The following is an 11,515-nucleotide window of genomic DNA, read 5'->3' on the forward strand; positions in this document are numbered from 1 at the left end:
CTTTCCGACGCATGCATGTCAGGCAAGCGGAAGAGCAAGTAAATCTAATCTACACAACCACATACTGCATCCCACAAACCCAACATCCGTCCTCTTATCACGACAATATCACGAACATCCGTATCCATCCGCGACAGTCACCGACGCTCAGAGTCACTCGTCGTCATCGTTTTCCTCAGTCTCACTTGATTCTAGCAGCATGGCGCATTCACGGTGTTTTCCTCCTTTTTGGTTTCCAGAAGCGCGCATCTTGGCCCCCTCCCTTTGTGTAGGGACTGGGGTACATGGGGTCTTTCTTCATACTATTGTCTTTGCGTAACCTTTTCCTTGAACCAAAAGAGAAACTGGATGGATGGGTTGGTTGGCGAAGGGAGGGCAGAATGGGTATATGCTTGATAAAGACAGGGGCAAATAGTTGGTGGAACTGGAGGAAGGGTCGCTTCCTCTGGTCGACGACGTTTGCTACATCTTAATGAAATGCTATTATCAAATGGACAGTCCGTTGCGGGTGATGTTACATTGGTGATGTATGGCTTGATGTGTAGTAGTGACAGTGAAACGTGTGGTGTTGAATACAAGTACAATCATGCTATGTATTATACACAGTGAGCCACCGTGATAGCATGTAGACCCAGATAATCATGCGCGCATAAAGCAAAAGGTATCCAATACCGGTACTCCGCAACCCATTAACAGTACAATGACGAACAAAGTGGCCATCCGCATGCACATTGATACATCACTTCCAGATACTCCATAACAGTCTAGAAACCTTCAGGGAGTTGAAGCTGGAAATTCTCGTGGTCTTCATCGAGTGGATCTTCACCGTGTAGCTGCGTGTTGAAGCTGTTCATCCACGCTTCATCGTCCTCGTCGTCGGAGCGTGAGAGAAGCAACAACTCCATTTCACGCTCTACATCTTCAGCCGTGCGGCGGGGCTGCTCTTCTTCTGGAGGTGTGACAAGTGTGGCATTGGTGGAAGTTGAGCTGCAGCGAGACACGGGGCCGCGACCTCGCATGGTACCCGTGTTTGTGCTGGCACTGCGGATATGCGTCGAGGAGGCGGGTCGGGGGCCAGCGGAGAAAGGAGCAGGCTTGGTGACGTTGGAGAGAGGCTTGCGTGCAGCTGGGGCTGCGCGTCCGGCGCGGCCTTGGGCGTAGCCGATGGTGCTCTTGGAGGCTGCTACGGCGGATGCTTGACGGGATGCTGTGAGCTCGGTGGGCGTCTTTGCTCCCTTCCTGCCTGCGACTAGGCCAGTGGGTACGCGCGACTTTACAGCTGCAGTGGGAGCAGCGTAGCTAGGCTTGGACGGTGGAGAGAGAGCGGCGGCAGCAGATCTGGCTCGCATGGTCGATGGTCCAGTGGCCGCTTTCCTGAGTGCAGCAGGTGCCTTGGGGGCCTCCTTCTTGGGCTCCTTGATACCGTAGTACTCTTTCGTCTCCGCATCGTCCTTGGCCATCTGCGCCGCGAGTATTTTGTCCATCTGCTCATCACGCTTTTTCCGACCCTGCTCTATCTCCTCCTCGAACTTGCGCTGCTCACGCGTCCTTCCATCGTCCTCAATTGGGTTGTGGTAGGCCTGCCAAATGCCGCGGACCATGTCCTGGTTACTGAGCTTGGGCATGGTCCAGTTCTTGGGTAGGTATTCTTCCATGTCATCTTCGAGCGGGACCTCCTTGGGGGGCATGTATTCAATCTCAGGCACGTCATCTTCGGACTCTTGCGCGACTTCCGGCTGGTGGACCTTGACTTTGGGGCGGCGCAGGCGAGGGCTGAGTTTCTGTGTCTTTGCGGAAGAGAGGGGCGCTGGGGTTCCAAAGGGCCTCGATTTGGCGTTGGTCGTCTTCATGCCCAGCGGCGCGCGCGTGCGCGGACCTAGACACGTCAGTTATTGTCTTGCGCAGTCTGCCATCTCTCCTCTTACCGGCTGGCGTCACAAAGGCATTCTGGTCGATCTTGCCGCCCTTGTTGGTGGTGAAGAGCTCGTTTCCCTTGCCCGCTTTGCCCACAGCATTTTCGTCGTTGAGAGGGATCTTGAAAGGCGTCTTGGGGGCTTTGTTGTTGAAGCCCTTGAGGCCGGCATTGAGCGACTTTCCCGCCGCACCGGCGTGCAGATGGCGGACGGTGTTCTCCTGGTCGTTTGCTGCGAGGGTAGCCATTCTGGGCGTTACATTGAGCGAGTCGTGTGGCTATCTCTATCGGGTTATGGCGATGATGGCATGCGATGCTCGCGGCCAGTGTTTACGGCCGGTTGCTAGGGCGGCAGCAAAGAGGGTCTGGGCTTCGCACAGGGTCCGGGCGGAGGTAGCGCCTGCCCGCATTATCAGCTTGCCTATCCGCTTGCAGGAGACAATTCTTACAACAAAGCACCACCGTCCGTACCACGTCCCTACATAAGCTGCAGCTCTTTTGCTCTCCTCACCTGCAAACACCACACAAACACTTGTCGCCCGCACCACACACCCCTCGCAGCTATGGATCAGATCAAGAAGGTGAGTCCACGCATACCCCGCCAAATCCCCTTTCTTTGGTACCCAGTCCACAGCCGACGCCACAATGCACGCCTGTCGTACCAAAGCAGCCGCTGACATGACGTTCTGCACAGCGCATGGAAGCTCTCCGCGTCGAGGCGGATGAGAGCAGCGCCAAAGCCGAGGAGTACAAGGCCAAGATCAAGCAGCTCGAGTCGGAGACGACACAGAAGGAGCAGGAGATCACGTCGCTGACGCACAAAAACTCCGTTCTCGAGAGCGAGGTGGAGAAGCTTGAGGGGCAAGTCAAGGTCCACAAGGACGAAGCTGGTGCAGGTGCCCAGGCCGGCACCCAGGCCGAGAGCCTCCAGCGCAAGATCCAAGTTCTCGAGGAAGAAGCTGAGGAATCGGACAGGACTATCCGCGAGCTCAACGAGAAGTACGTTCATTCACCCGCTGATGCCGTTGCTGTTCCCCTTTCCTATCTACCCTCCACGCTTCCGGCCCCTGATCTGCAGCCACTGACACGTCACCCTCCAGGCTCCGCCAAACCGACGTCAAGTCCGGCCACTACGAACGCAAAGTCCAAGCCCTCGAGCAGTCCCGCGACCAGTGGGAAACCAAGTACGAAGAGATGGCCAAGAAATACGCCGACACCAAGAAGGAGCTCGACGACTTTGTCAAGGAGATCGGTAACATCTGATCTCGCTGTCGTCTCTCTTTTGTGGTTGTTGACTGTATCTAGTCGAGTTCTGAGTCGAGCTTCGATATCGTCCCTCTGCGGATGCCGATTTCGAGCGCGTGCGACAAGAGGAACGGTCCGTGGTGGCTAGTGGCGGAGGATGATTACTACGGCATGCAGTGGAGCTTGGAGAAGAGGCAGATTTCACATTACATTCCCCCGTACCCCCTACCCTACCCTAAACCCCTATATATCTGTTTCCTTCCTGCGGCTGCTTGCTGGGCGGGCCTTCGCTTTAGATAATCCCTGAGCGAATACATTGTTGGCGGTTCCTGACACACCTTTGTCTTTGGTACTCACATGTGCTTTGCCAGGTTTGACCAAGGAGCGGTGTACGACCCACTGGAGTTATGCAGTGGAATAATGCTAGACTTATGCAGAACACGACCAGAGCAGCGCACCAACATGCGGGGTTCCGCTTGACTTCGTGAAGGGGTATCATTGTCTTGACATGTATAGTCACTAGCTTTCTTTCCAACAAGCAACACATCTACCCGTCTACTTGTTCTCCCTAGCCTCCTTCTGCTTCCTCTTCTTCATGCCCTGCTTCATGCGCTCCGCCTTTCTCTCCGTCTTGGTCTCGTACCTAAACTTCTTCTTCTTCTTCTTTGGCCTCTCGCTATTCTTCGGCCACGCCTTTGTCCACACCCGCTTCTTACTCTCTTCCTCCGCCTTTTTCCTCTCCTCGTCTGCTTTCCTCTTTGCGGCTGCCTCTTCGTCCTCTTGTCCCTGTGTTGAAAACCCGGCTTTGGATATGCCCACGCTTTCTATCGTGACGGTTGTGTATTTGTCTTCGTCGACGTATTCGTCTTCCTGGTTTATAGGCTCTGGCTCTTGGAAGCCTGTGAATTCTTCCTCGTCATCGTCGTCGTCGTCATTGGCGGATGTTTCGCCTGCTTCGCTGAGGTCGAGGTCGCCGTTTGCTTGTTTGACAAGTCGGTTTACTTCTTCGACGTGCCTCTCTAGGTCGATTTTGCGTTGTTCTCGGAGCTGAATTGTAGGGTATCGTTAGCCTCTGTACCGGTCTGAATACAACCCAGAGATGCGCCGGTGACAGAAGACGAACGTCCTTGTCGCGCAACCTTAGAGATGGGACGTCGCAATCGTGTGCTTACCTCGCGCCTAAACCTCAGCTTCTCCTCCTTCTCCCTCTTTGCGTTCTCCTCTTGTGCATGCTTTATCCGCGCAAGTTTGCGCTTGTGGAACCCGGTGAGGTATTCTTCGCGCGCCGAAAAGTCAAACTCGATCTTTTCGGGGACTGCGACGGCGATTTTGCGCTTCTTCGATGGCGGCGGCGCGTTCCTCATGATTGCAGCCTGTGTTGAGTGCAATCTGGAATGTGGGGCTCGGCGTGATTTGGCTCGTTGCTGTCGCTAGATGTTCGCAGAGAATGGTGTCGGAGTTTGGGAAAATTACCTGGCCGACAGGGATCTGGGAGTCCAGGTGGGGCCGAGGTCTTTTGGCGCTACGCCGTCTGGGGACTACCATGAACCTTGGAAAGCAGGGCCGTGATGTGATTACAGTCTGATTGCATTCCGGTCAATTGAAATTTATTGTTCTAGAATCCTGATGGCTGAGTAGGTCCGTCCAGCCTTCGACAGTGATGCGTGCTGGGCGTAGCGACTCCCATGCGTCTATGCACCTATCTGCATCTTTTCACCAGCCAGGTCAATGCTTTCTTGTGATGGAGCATTTGCACCATTGGACTCTTTATCTAGTCCTAGAATCTTCCTCCGCCACGAAAGTGATTCCAGGTGCTTCTTCGCCTTGTGCGTGATACATAGAGCGGGGTCAACGTCCTGAAGGCCAGTCTCTCCAAACATGGCAAGAACCATGAGGCCTAGGAAAGAATGATACATGTCAGGTGGGTCTCCTGTGACTTTGCCGAATCCCCCCACGAGATGTTGCGTCTTATCTAGTAACCACTTCCGGATCGGTTGCCGATCGACAATATCCAGATGACCGAGGAGTTGTAAGGGCGTACATGTCCAGTAGGCATAGCATGTATCTGCTACCTTGTTGCATCGACCATTCACTCCAACCCACTCGAGTTCGAAGTGAATGTGAGGCCGTCCTTTTGTGTTGGTTTTTGCCTGTACTGATGGGTAGGCGCCCAGCTTGACAAACGTATGTGCGTCATGGCAGGTTTCTGACGTATCTGTCTCGTCATTCATAGTATCCAAGCCGTCGTCCTCGTCTAGAGTCAGCGTCTGCCGTGAGACGAGCCAGTGCAGCGTCTTTGGGACGTCGGTTACTCCGCGGATGACACCGTCCGGTTTTTGTGATGGAGGTAAGGGTAGACGATCCAAGAAAGCCAGGGCAGCGATGGCGCAGCAGGTGAAGCCCGCATGCGCTTCGTGGTAGGGCGATTCCGAGATGCCTCCGTCGTAGCACTCTGCTTGTTGGACACACGTGACGAAGTTGTCGACATCGATATCTGGTATACCCTCACACGGTCCCTCGAGGTTGCCTCGAAGTATCCATCTGATAGCTGTAGCCATGTAGCCGAATCTAGAGTCGTTACCGCCATGGACGTAGTCGCCATCGCCCAACGTCTCCCCAAAACTACCCTCTGGTCTCTGCATCTTGACCAGCCATGTCAAAATCTCCTTTCTCTTGACCCTCTCCAGATCATCCCCCAGTACGACCAGCGTCAAGAGCGCAAAGAAAGTTCCAGGAATATGGGCAGGGTCCCAGTTCTTGTTTTCTTCACTTCTGAGCTCGCCGTAATTGGACCCTGGCCACGGACGGAAGCCACCTTCCGGCAGTTGGCAGCTGTAGACCCATTCGATGTGCCCACGACGCTCCTCGGCTGACAAAGCAGCGTCTAAATCTCCCAGAATGTCGAGAGCGGACACGGTGAAAAGGGCCAATAGCATGCGGTTGGAGTCATTGCTGGTGTAGAAGTGCGGCAGCAGAGTCTTCAGGTTCCGCCGCCAGTACTTGATGTGGCGGGCATAGTTGAGCTGTGTGTTGGCATCAAAGGCAGCTGGAGCCATGATAGGGAGAAGAGGTGCGTGGACCCGGGGGCGTTTGCCGAGCGAGATCTCGGTCCCGCTGCGAGGCGTGAGTTTTGATGGCGGGGCTGACCTGGACGGCCAAGGCGAATGTTTGCGCAGAGTATGTAAGACGGATGAATGATTAGCGGAGACTTGACTTTCTCCTGAATGGGCCTGTAATAAGGCTTATTCCGCGTGCAGGGTTAGTCAGGCAGTGATGACGGAGCCCCGCAGACGTCGCGTCTGTCAGTGTTCGGAGCAGTAACTTGTCGATTTAGGGGACCTGGCAGGGCGACAGCATTAGCCCAGCGACTGGCGATGATGCATAGACGGTAGTAGGCGCGGGCTCGGACTAGTCTACCACACCGTATGCAGGGGCCGCGCTTGGGGGTCGGTGAATTGCGTGGGTATTTATATCGTCCGCTAAAGGCGAAATGTCGGAAGCGCGCAAGATTGGTAGGCTTGCCTGACGGTGCCAGGGCTGTCACGACAAACGGCCACATGCAGGGGTACATGAGACATCGTTCAGCTCTCAGCTCTTCTGCAGTCGTGCCCCAGCTGCGGCCTGCAAAACCCTCCTGACACCGACGTGCCTCAGTCAGTCACTGCCCTCGCTTCCCCGACGCCGCCGCCGCCGCCCGTGTCGAGTACCACTGCGCTGCGCCCACTCACGACGCACTGCCCGTTACGCGAGTAGCCTCTTTGTAGGGCGACGTCACCCACGCTCGAGCACCGGGCCTGCGCTTGCGTGTTCCCCAGACTCACTTCTCCGCGCGCTCACTACGGCCGTTGACCGACCACACCCGTACACGTACCCAACTTGGTTGTTTCTTTTTGATACCCCACTTCACACGCCGTCATGACGACGGGTTTTGCGGCCTCTTTTTGGTCGAGCGACTATGCCGGAGGTAAGCTGCAGGCGCACCCAACACCACCCCGCGCGGGCTAACTCTCGCAGGCTTGGGCGTCCTCTTTGGCAAGCTGCAGCAGGGCGTGCAGGAGAACCAGCAGATCCTGACCGTGGCCCGCATGCGAGCCGATGCCGAGGAGGCCTACGGAAACAGCCTGTCTTCGATTACACCAGCCACAGATCGCATAGGCGGGGGCTTTAGCAGAGATGAGGGCGCAAGCGTGCGCAAGGTGCGTGAGCAGGAGACACGGCGACAACCCCAGGCTAACTGGTACTAGGCCTACGAGGGCGTGCGCACCGAGATGGAGGCAGCGGCCGCAAACCACAAGAAGATTGCGTCCAACATCCGCGAGCTTGTCGTGAACCCATTCGGCCGCTGGTGCGAAGCGCATGCCGCCCGCGTGCAGAACTCCCAGGACGACCTCCAATCGCGCATCAAGATCCACGACCGACAGGCCGATGCTGTCCGCAAGTACCGATCGCAATACTACAACAAGTGCCGGCTCGTCGAAGATCTGGAGGAGGAGGACAAGCTTGCTTTCCAGGACCCCCAGAGCGAGGCCGCACAGAGCCCCAAGATGAAGGTGCCCACCATAAAGATGTCGGAGCCGGAGAATGAGGAAGAGGAGCCCATTGATCTTGGTGACGAGACGTACCAGCCCGACCAGATCAAGAAGATCCTCACGCACATGCTGGACAACATCAAGATTGCAGAGGTCAAGGTTCCCATTCTCGGCACCTACCAGAACTGCTCAAGCGGTGCCGATATCACCGAATACATCCAGAAGCACATGGCAGCAACCACCGTGAGCTATGCCGAGCGCATTGGTCAGGACCTGGTAGCACACGGCTTTCTGCGCCTAGTGGGAAACGTGGGAAACACATTCGCCAACAGCTCCCGCATGAACTACCAATGGAAGCCCAAGACGTTCCAGGTGACTGGACTGCCTGAGAAGAAGCAGCCTCTCGCCCGCTCTTCTACCGCTATGTCTAGCTCCTCAGCCGACAGCATTGCCGTGGACTCGCCCGTCTCGACCGTGCAGGAATACCTCCAGGGGTGGAACCCGCTCAACAACCAGTACCCGAATGAGACACCAGCAGAGAGGCTCAGGCGGGAGGCACACGAGTCCGATGAGCGCTACAAGGCATCAGTCAAGAAGCTTGACTCGCTACGATGCAATCTGGAAGAGGCTATGGTGGACCATCTCAAATTCATGGAGCGTTGCGAATTGGACAGGCTGAAGGCTATCAAGGCGGTTATCTTGGATTTCTCTGGCGCTGTCAGCAACGTAATTCCTAGTCTGCAGAGCACCGTCGACAAGATGATGCTGTTCCAGGAGACAGTTCAGCCCCTAGGCGATCTCCGATACATGCTCGAGAACTACAGGACAGGGCCATTCGTGCCTAGAGTCACGACTTATGAGAATTACTACAACTCAGTAGACGGTACGTCACGATTTATATCGAGAGCAACTATATACTAACAAACACAGAACAAACATTCGGTGTAGATTTGGAGGCTCGGGCTCGTTCAGACAAGAAGCGTGTTCCGGTACTCATTACGACAGTTCTCACCTTCCTAGACAACCACTACCCCGACTTGGAGGGTGACGAAGCACGCCGTGGCATCTGGCTCGTTGATGTTCCTCTGGCGCAGACTCACACCCTCCGAGCTGAGATCAACACTGGAAAGAGGTTCCCAGATGAACTACTCGAGAAGTACGATGTACCGATTGTTGCGAGCGTCCTCAAACTCTACCTGTTGGAACTTCCTGGTAGGTGTCAACTCTGCATCATCAGATCCTTTGCTAACTGTAATAGACTCACTGGTTTCTTCTCACGTCTACGAGATTGTCAAGACCATCTACAGCACCACCGCTACAGATGTCTCTGAAGAGACTCGGGTCTCTGTTCTGCAATCTACCCTTGGCCAACTCCGCCTCGCTAACATCGCAACGCTCGACGCGATTTGCACACACTTCACTCGTCTCATTGAGTTGACATCGGCCGACGAGACTTATGTTACAGCACTGGCCAATGCACTCGCGCCATGCATCCTAAGACCAAGGCAAGAATCGAGTTTGACGATGAACGAGCGCTACAGCTACCGCCTCGTCCGTGACCTATTTGCGCACAAGGATGCCATTTTTGGAGAGTTGAAGCGCGCGAGCACGCTCACCCACTCAGCCTCGGGCGCACAGCGACCACGCGCGATCTCGACGGATGAGAGCAACCGACGAGCAAACATGGAAGAGCGCCAACGAGCCATCGCAGCTCAACGCTCTCCTCGTGCGGTATCACCAGCACCTGGTTCGCGTGTCTCCGGCTCGCATCGCCGTGACCGAAGTCAGACTCGATTCCCCGTGAACACATCGTCACCAACCGAAACGCGAAGGAGCAAGGGAGATCGTGGTTCTCTTGAAGTACCTGGAAGCGACGACAGCCCTACCAACGAAGAAGTCACTGCAACCACTAATGGTACAACAGAGCCTGAAACTGTTTCTGTTCCTGTTCCTGCTCCCGCCGAGCACCCAGCGCCATCAAGTACCCGGGTGCCTTTCCCACGGAAACATGCAGGCAGCTTGACGAGGGGCAATCGGGACTCTACCGGCAGCTTGAGGAACGACGACACAGCAGCGCCAAGAGGTGTCACGCTGGAAGACAAGCCCATGGACGACTAGTGGTAGACATGGCCTAACTCCAGCAAGCATCTTGGCTAGGAAATGAAATAGGAAGCCTACACCGCCCGGCCCGCCCAGAGACTCCCATGTATACTAGAAAGTAACACACTGGGAAACTAGCTAGGGACCCTGAGAGCGAGGTAGCATGACGGGCAGTCGCACGGCACCTGTGGAAGAGTGAACAGCGTATGTGAAGGCTGTATGATATTTCGGGACGGGAAAACTGGCGGCATGTCTGATGGTCGTATGTGAAATGCAGCATGATAATCACGAGTGTAGACGGCTATTGCAATATGAAGTTTATCTACTCTGCCCTGCTTGTTGACATTGGCGGCTCCGTCCGTACCTGAGGCTAACCAGGGTGACCAGGACGCTAGCACTACTCAGCTGTCAGAAAAGCCCAGACCCCATCGTCACACTCGCATGCTGAGTTCCAAGGCGGAGCAGCATGGAATCGACATGGGGGTCAGCTGTGTGGCTGGGCACCGGCTGCCCGATCTGTAGGACATATACATAGCCTCTGGTGACCTTTTCATGTGCCGCTCATTTTGCGCCTGTCTACCCATCTTCTCCAGCTGTCGTTGCGCTCGCTGAGCCTCTCACTCAGTCGTGGTGCGCCCCGTCCCGCCCTCGATCGAACCCCACGTTGATCGTCGCGCGAATCACATCGCGATCGCAGTCGCAGCTTCCCACTTTTTGAGGCCTCGCTGTCACTGCATACCCTGCCGAGGGTGAAGGCGCCATGTGTCTGGTCAAAGTCAAGCCGGAAGAGGACCACATTGTCCCTTACCGTGTCGTCCAGCGGAACCGCTCCCCGCCCCGTCGCCGCGCATCACGCCAGTCGCGCGACATCGAGCGCCGCTATTCGCGCACCGAGATTGTGCACGAGGCTTCTCCACGGCCCTCAGCATCCTACGTCGCGGTGCCCTCGCCAAAGCCTCTCCAGATTCCCGCACCGCAGCCTGTGCCTGTGTTCGTGCAGCCTCCTCCCCCGGCGCCCATGCCGGCTCCACCTCCACCGCCTAGCCACATCTCATCTCACCATTCGCACCACACCCAGTCACGCCATGGCGGTGCGCACTACGTCGAAGTCTCGCCCAGGTCTAGCATGAGTTCTCGTTCATCGAGCCCTAGCCGCAGCGAGTATGTGTATACAGAGCGAGAGGTCAGGCGTGAGCGCGAACGCAACTACAGTCCAGAGAACCCTCGCTACGAGCATTACAGATATGTGGAGCCTGCTGCATCGAGCGAGAGCGATCATTACGAAAGATACCAGAGGCGCGACAGGAGCAGACAGCGCAGTCGCAGTCGGGGTGGTTATGAAGACCCCAGCTATACGGAGACTAACACCAGAGTTGCGTACAGGCAGAGATGAGTGTCTGTTTGGGAACCCCATTTTTGTTGGCTTACGATTGATATCACTACTTATGTCTTGAAGGACCTGCAGCATCTGTTCATAGTTATGGTGCGGATGTCTATAGCTTTTTTTCCAATCTAATTTACTTTCATGTTCAACTGCTCGTGCTATGAGGTCACTAGTTAGTTATGTTGCACCTGGACGCGATGCACGAACCAGCAAAGACGTCGCGCCGCACTTTCCGAGACGGAGTGAATCAGCTCCACATGTTTCTCAGCCCAAGTGTCGAGTTCTGGCGGCCGGCGTACGCCTAAGCGATGGTCAGGGCAGCCTTGTAAAGCATCGGGCACCAGT

The 11,515-nt window shown here is 55.7% G+C and overlaps 6 protein-coding genes across 6 annotated transcripts; 3 read left to right on the forward strand and 3 right to left on the reverse strand.

The window, feature by feature from the left end:
* Positions 1 to 764: 764 nt before the first annotated feature.
* On the reverse strand, positions 765 to 2,160 carry J4E88_006476 (uncharacterized protein; the record flags this gene model as incomplete). The annotated part of the gene is made up of 2 exons (XM_049400101.1): positions 765 to 1,876; positions 1,926 to 2,160. 2 exons carry the CDS (start codon positions 2,158 to 2,160, stop codon positions 765 to 767), a joined length of 1,347 nt encoding a protein of 448 aa, XP_049254412.1.
* A 315-nt stretch (positions 2,161 to 2,475) lies between these two features.
* J4E88_006477 (uncharacterized protein) lies at positions 2,476 to 3,175 on the forward strand (the record flags this gene model as incomplete). The annotated part of the gene is made up of 3 exons (XM_049400102.1): positions 2,476 to 2,493; positions 2,607 to 2,911; positions 3,013 to 3,175. 3 exons carry the CDS (start codon positions 2,476 to 2,478, stop codon positions 3,173 to 3,175), a joined length of 486 nt encoding a protein of 161 aa, XP_049254413.1.
* A 537-nt stretch (positions 3,176 to 3,712) lies between these two features.
* Positions 3,713 to 4,521, reverse strand: J4E88_006478 (uncharacterized protein; the record flags this gene model as incomplete). The annotated part of the gene is made up of 2 exons (XM_049400103.1): positions 3,713 to 4,204; positions 4,330 to 4,521. The coding sequence occupies 2 exons, from the start codon at positions 4,519 to 4,521 to the stop codon at positions 3,713 to 3,715; spliced, it is 684 nt and encodes a 227-aa protein (XP_049254414.1).
* A 327-nt stretch (positions 4,522 to 4,848) lies between these two features.
* Positions 4,849 to 6,213, reverse strand: J4E88_006479 (uncharacterized protein; the record flags this gene model as incomplete). Its single annotated transcript, XM_049400104.1, has 1 exon — positions 4,849 to 6,213. One exon carries the CDS (start codon positions 6,211 to 6,213, stop codon positions 4,849 to 4,851), a length of 1,365 nt encoding a protein of 454 aa, XP_049254415.1.
* An 859-nt stretch (positions 6,214 to 7,072) lies between these two features.
* Positions 7,073 to 9,804, forward strand: J4E88_006480 (uncharacterized protein; the record flags this gene model as incomplete). The annotated part of the gene is made up of 5 exons (XM_049400105.1): positions 7,073 to 7,121; positions 7,172 to 7,353; positions 7,402 to 8,569; positions 8,617 to 8,898; positions 8,945 to 9,804. The coding sequence occupies 5 exons, from the start codon at positions 7,073 to 7,075 to the stop codon at positions 9,802 to 9,804; spliced, it is 2,541 nt and encodes an 846-aa protein (XP_049254416.1).
* Positions 9,805 to 10,546: 742 nt separating this feature from the next.
* Positions 10,547 to 11,179, forward strand: J4E88_006481 (uncharacterized protein; the record flags this gene model as incomplete). The annotated part of the gene is made up of 1 exon (XM_049400106.1): positions 10,547 to 11,179. One exon carries the CDS (start codon positions 10,547 to 10,549, stop codon positions 11,177 to 11,179), a length of 633 nt encoding a protein of 210 aa, XP_049254417.1.
* Positions 11,180 to 11,515: the final 336 nt, after the last annotated feature.

Source organism: Alternaria novae-zelandiae (assembly GCF_023758075.1).
Source record: "Alternaria novae-zelandiae strain BMP 2774 chromosome Unknown scaffold_12, whole genome shotgun sequence".
Lineage (NCBI taxonomy): Eukaryota > Fungi > Ascomycota > Dothideomycetes > Pleosporales > Pleosporaceae > Alternaria > Alternaria novae-zelandiae.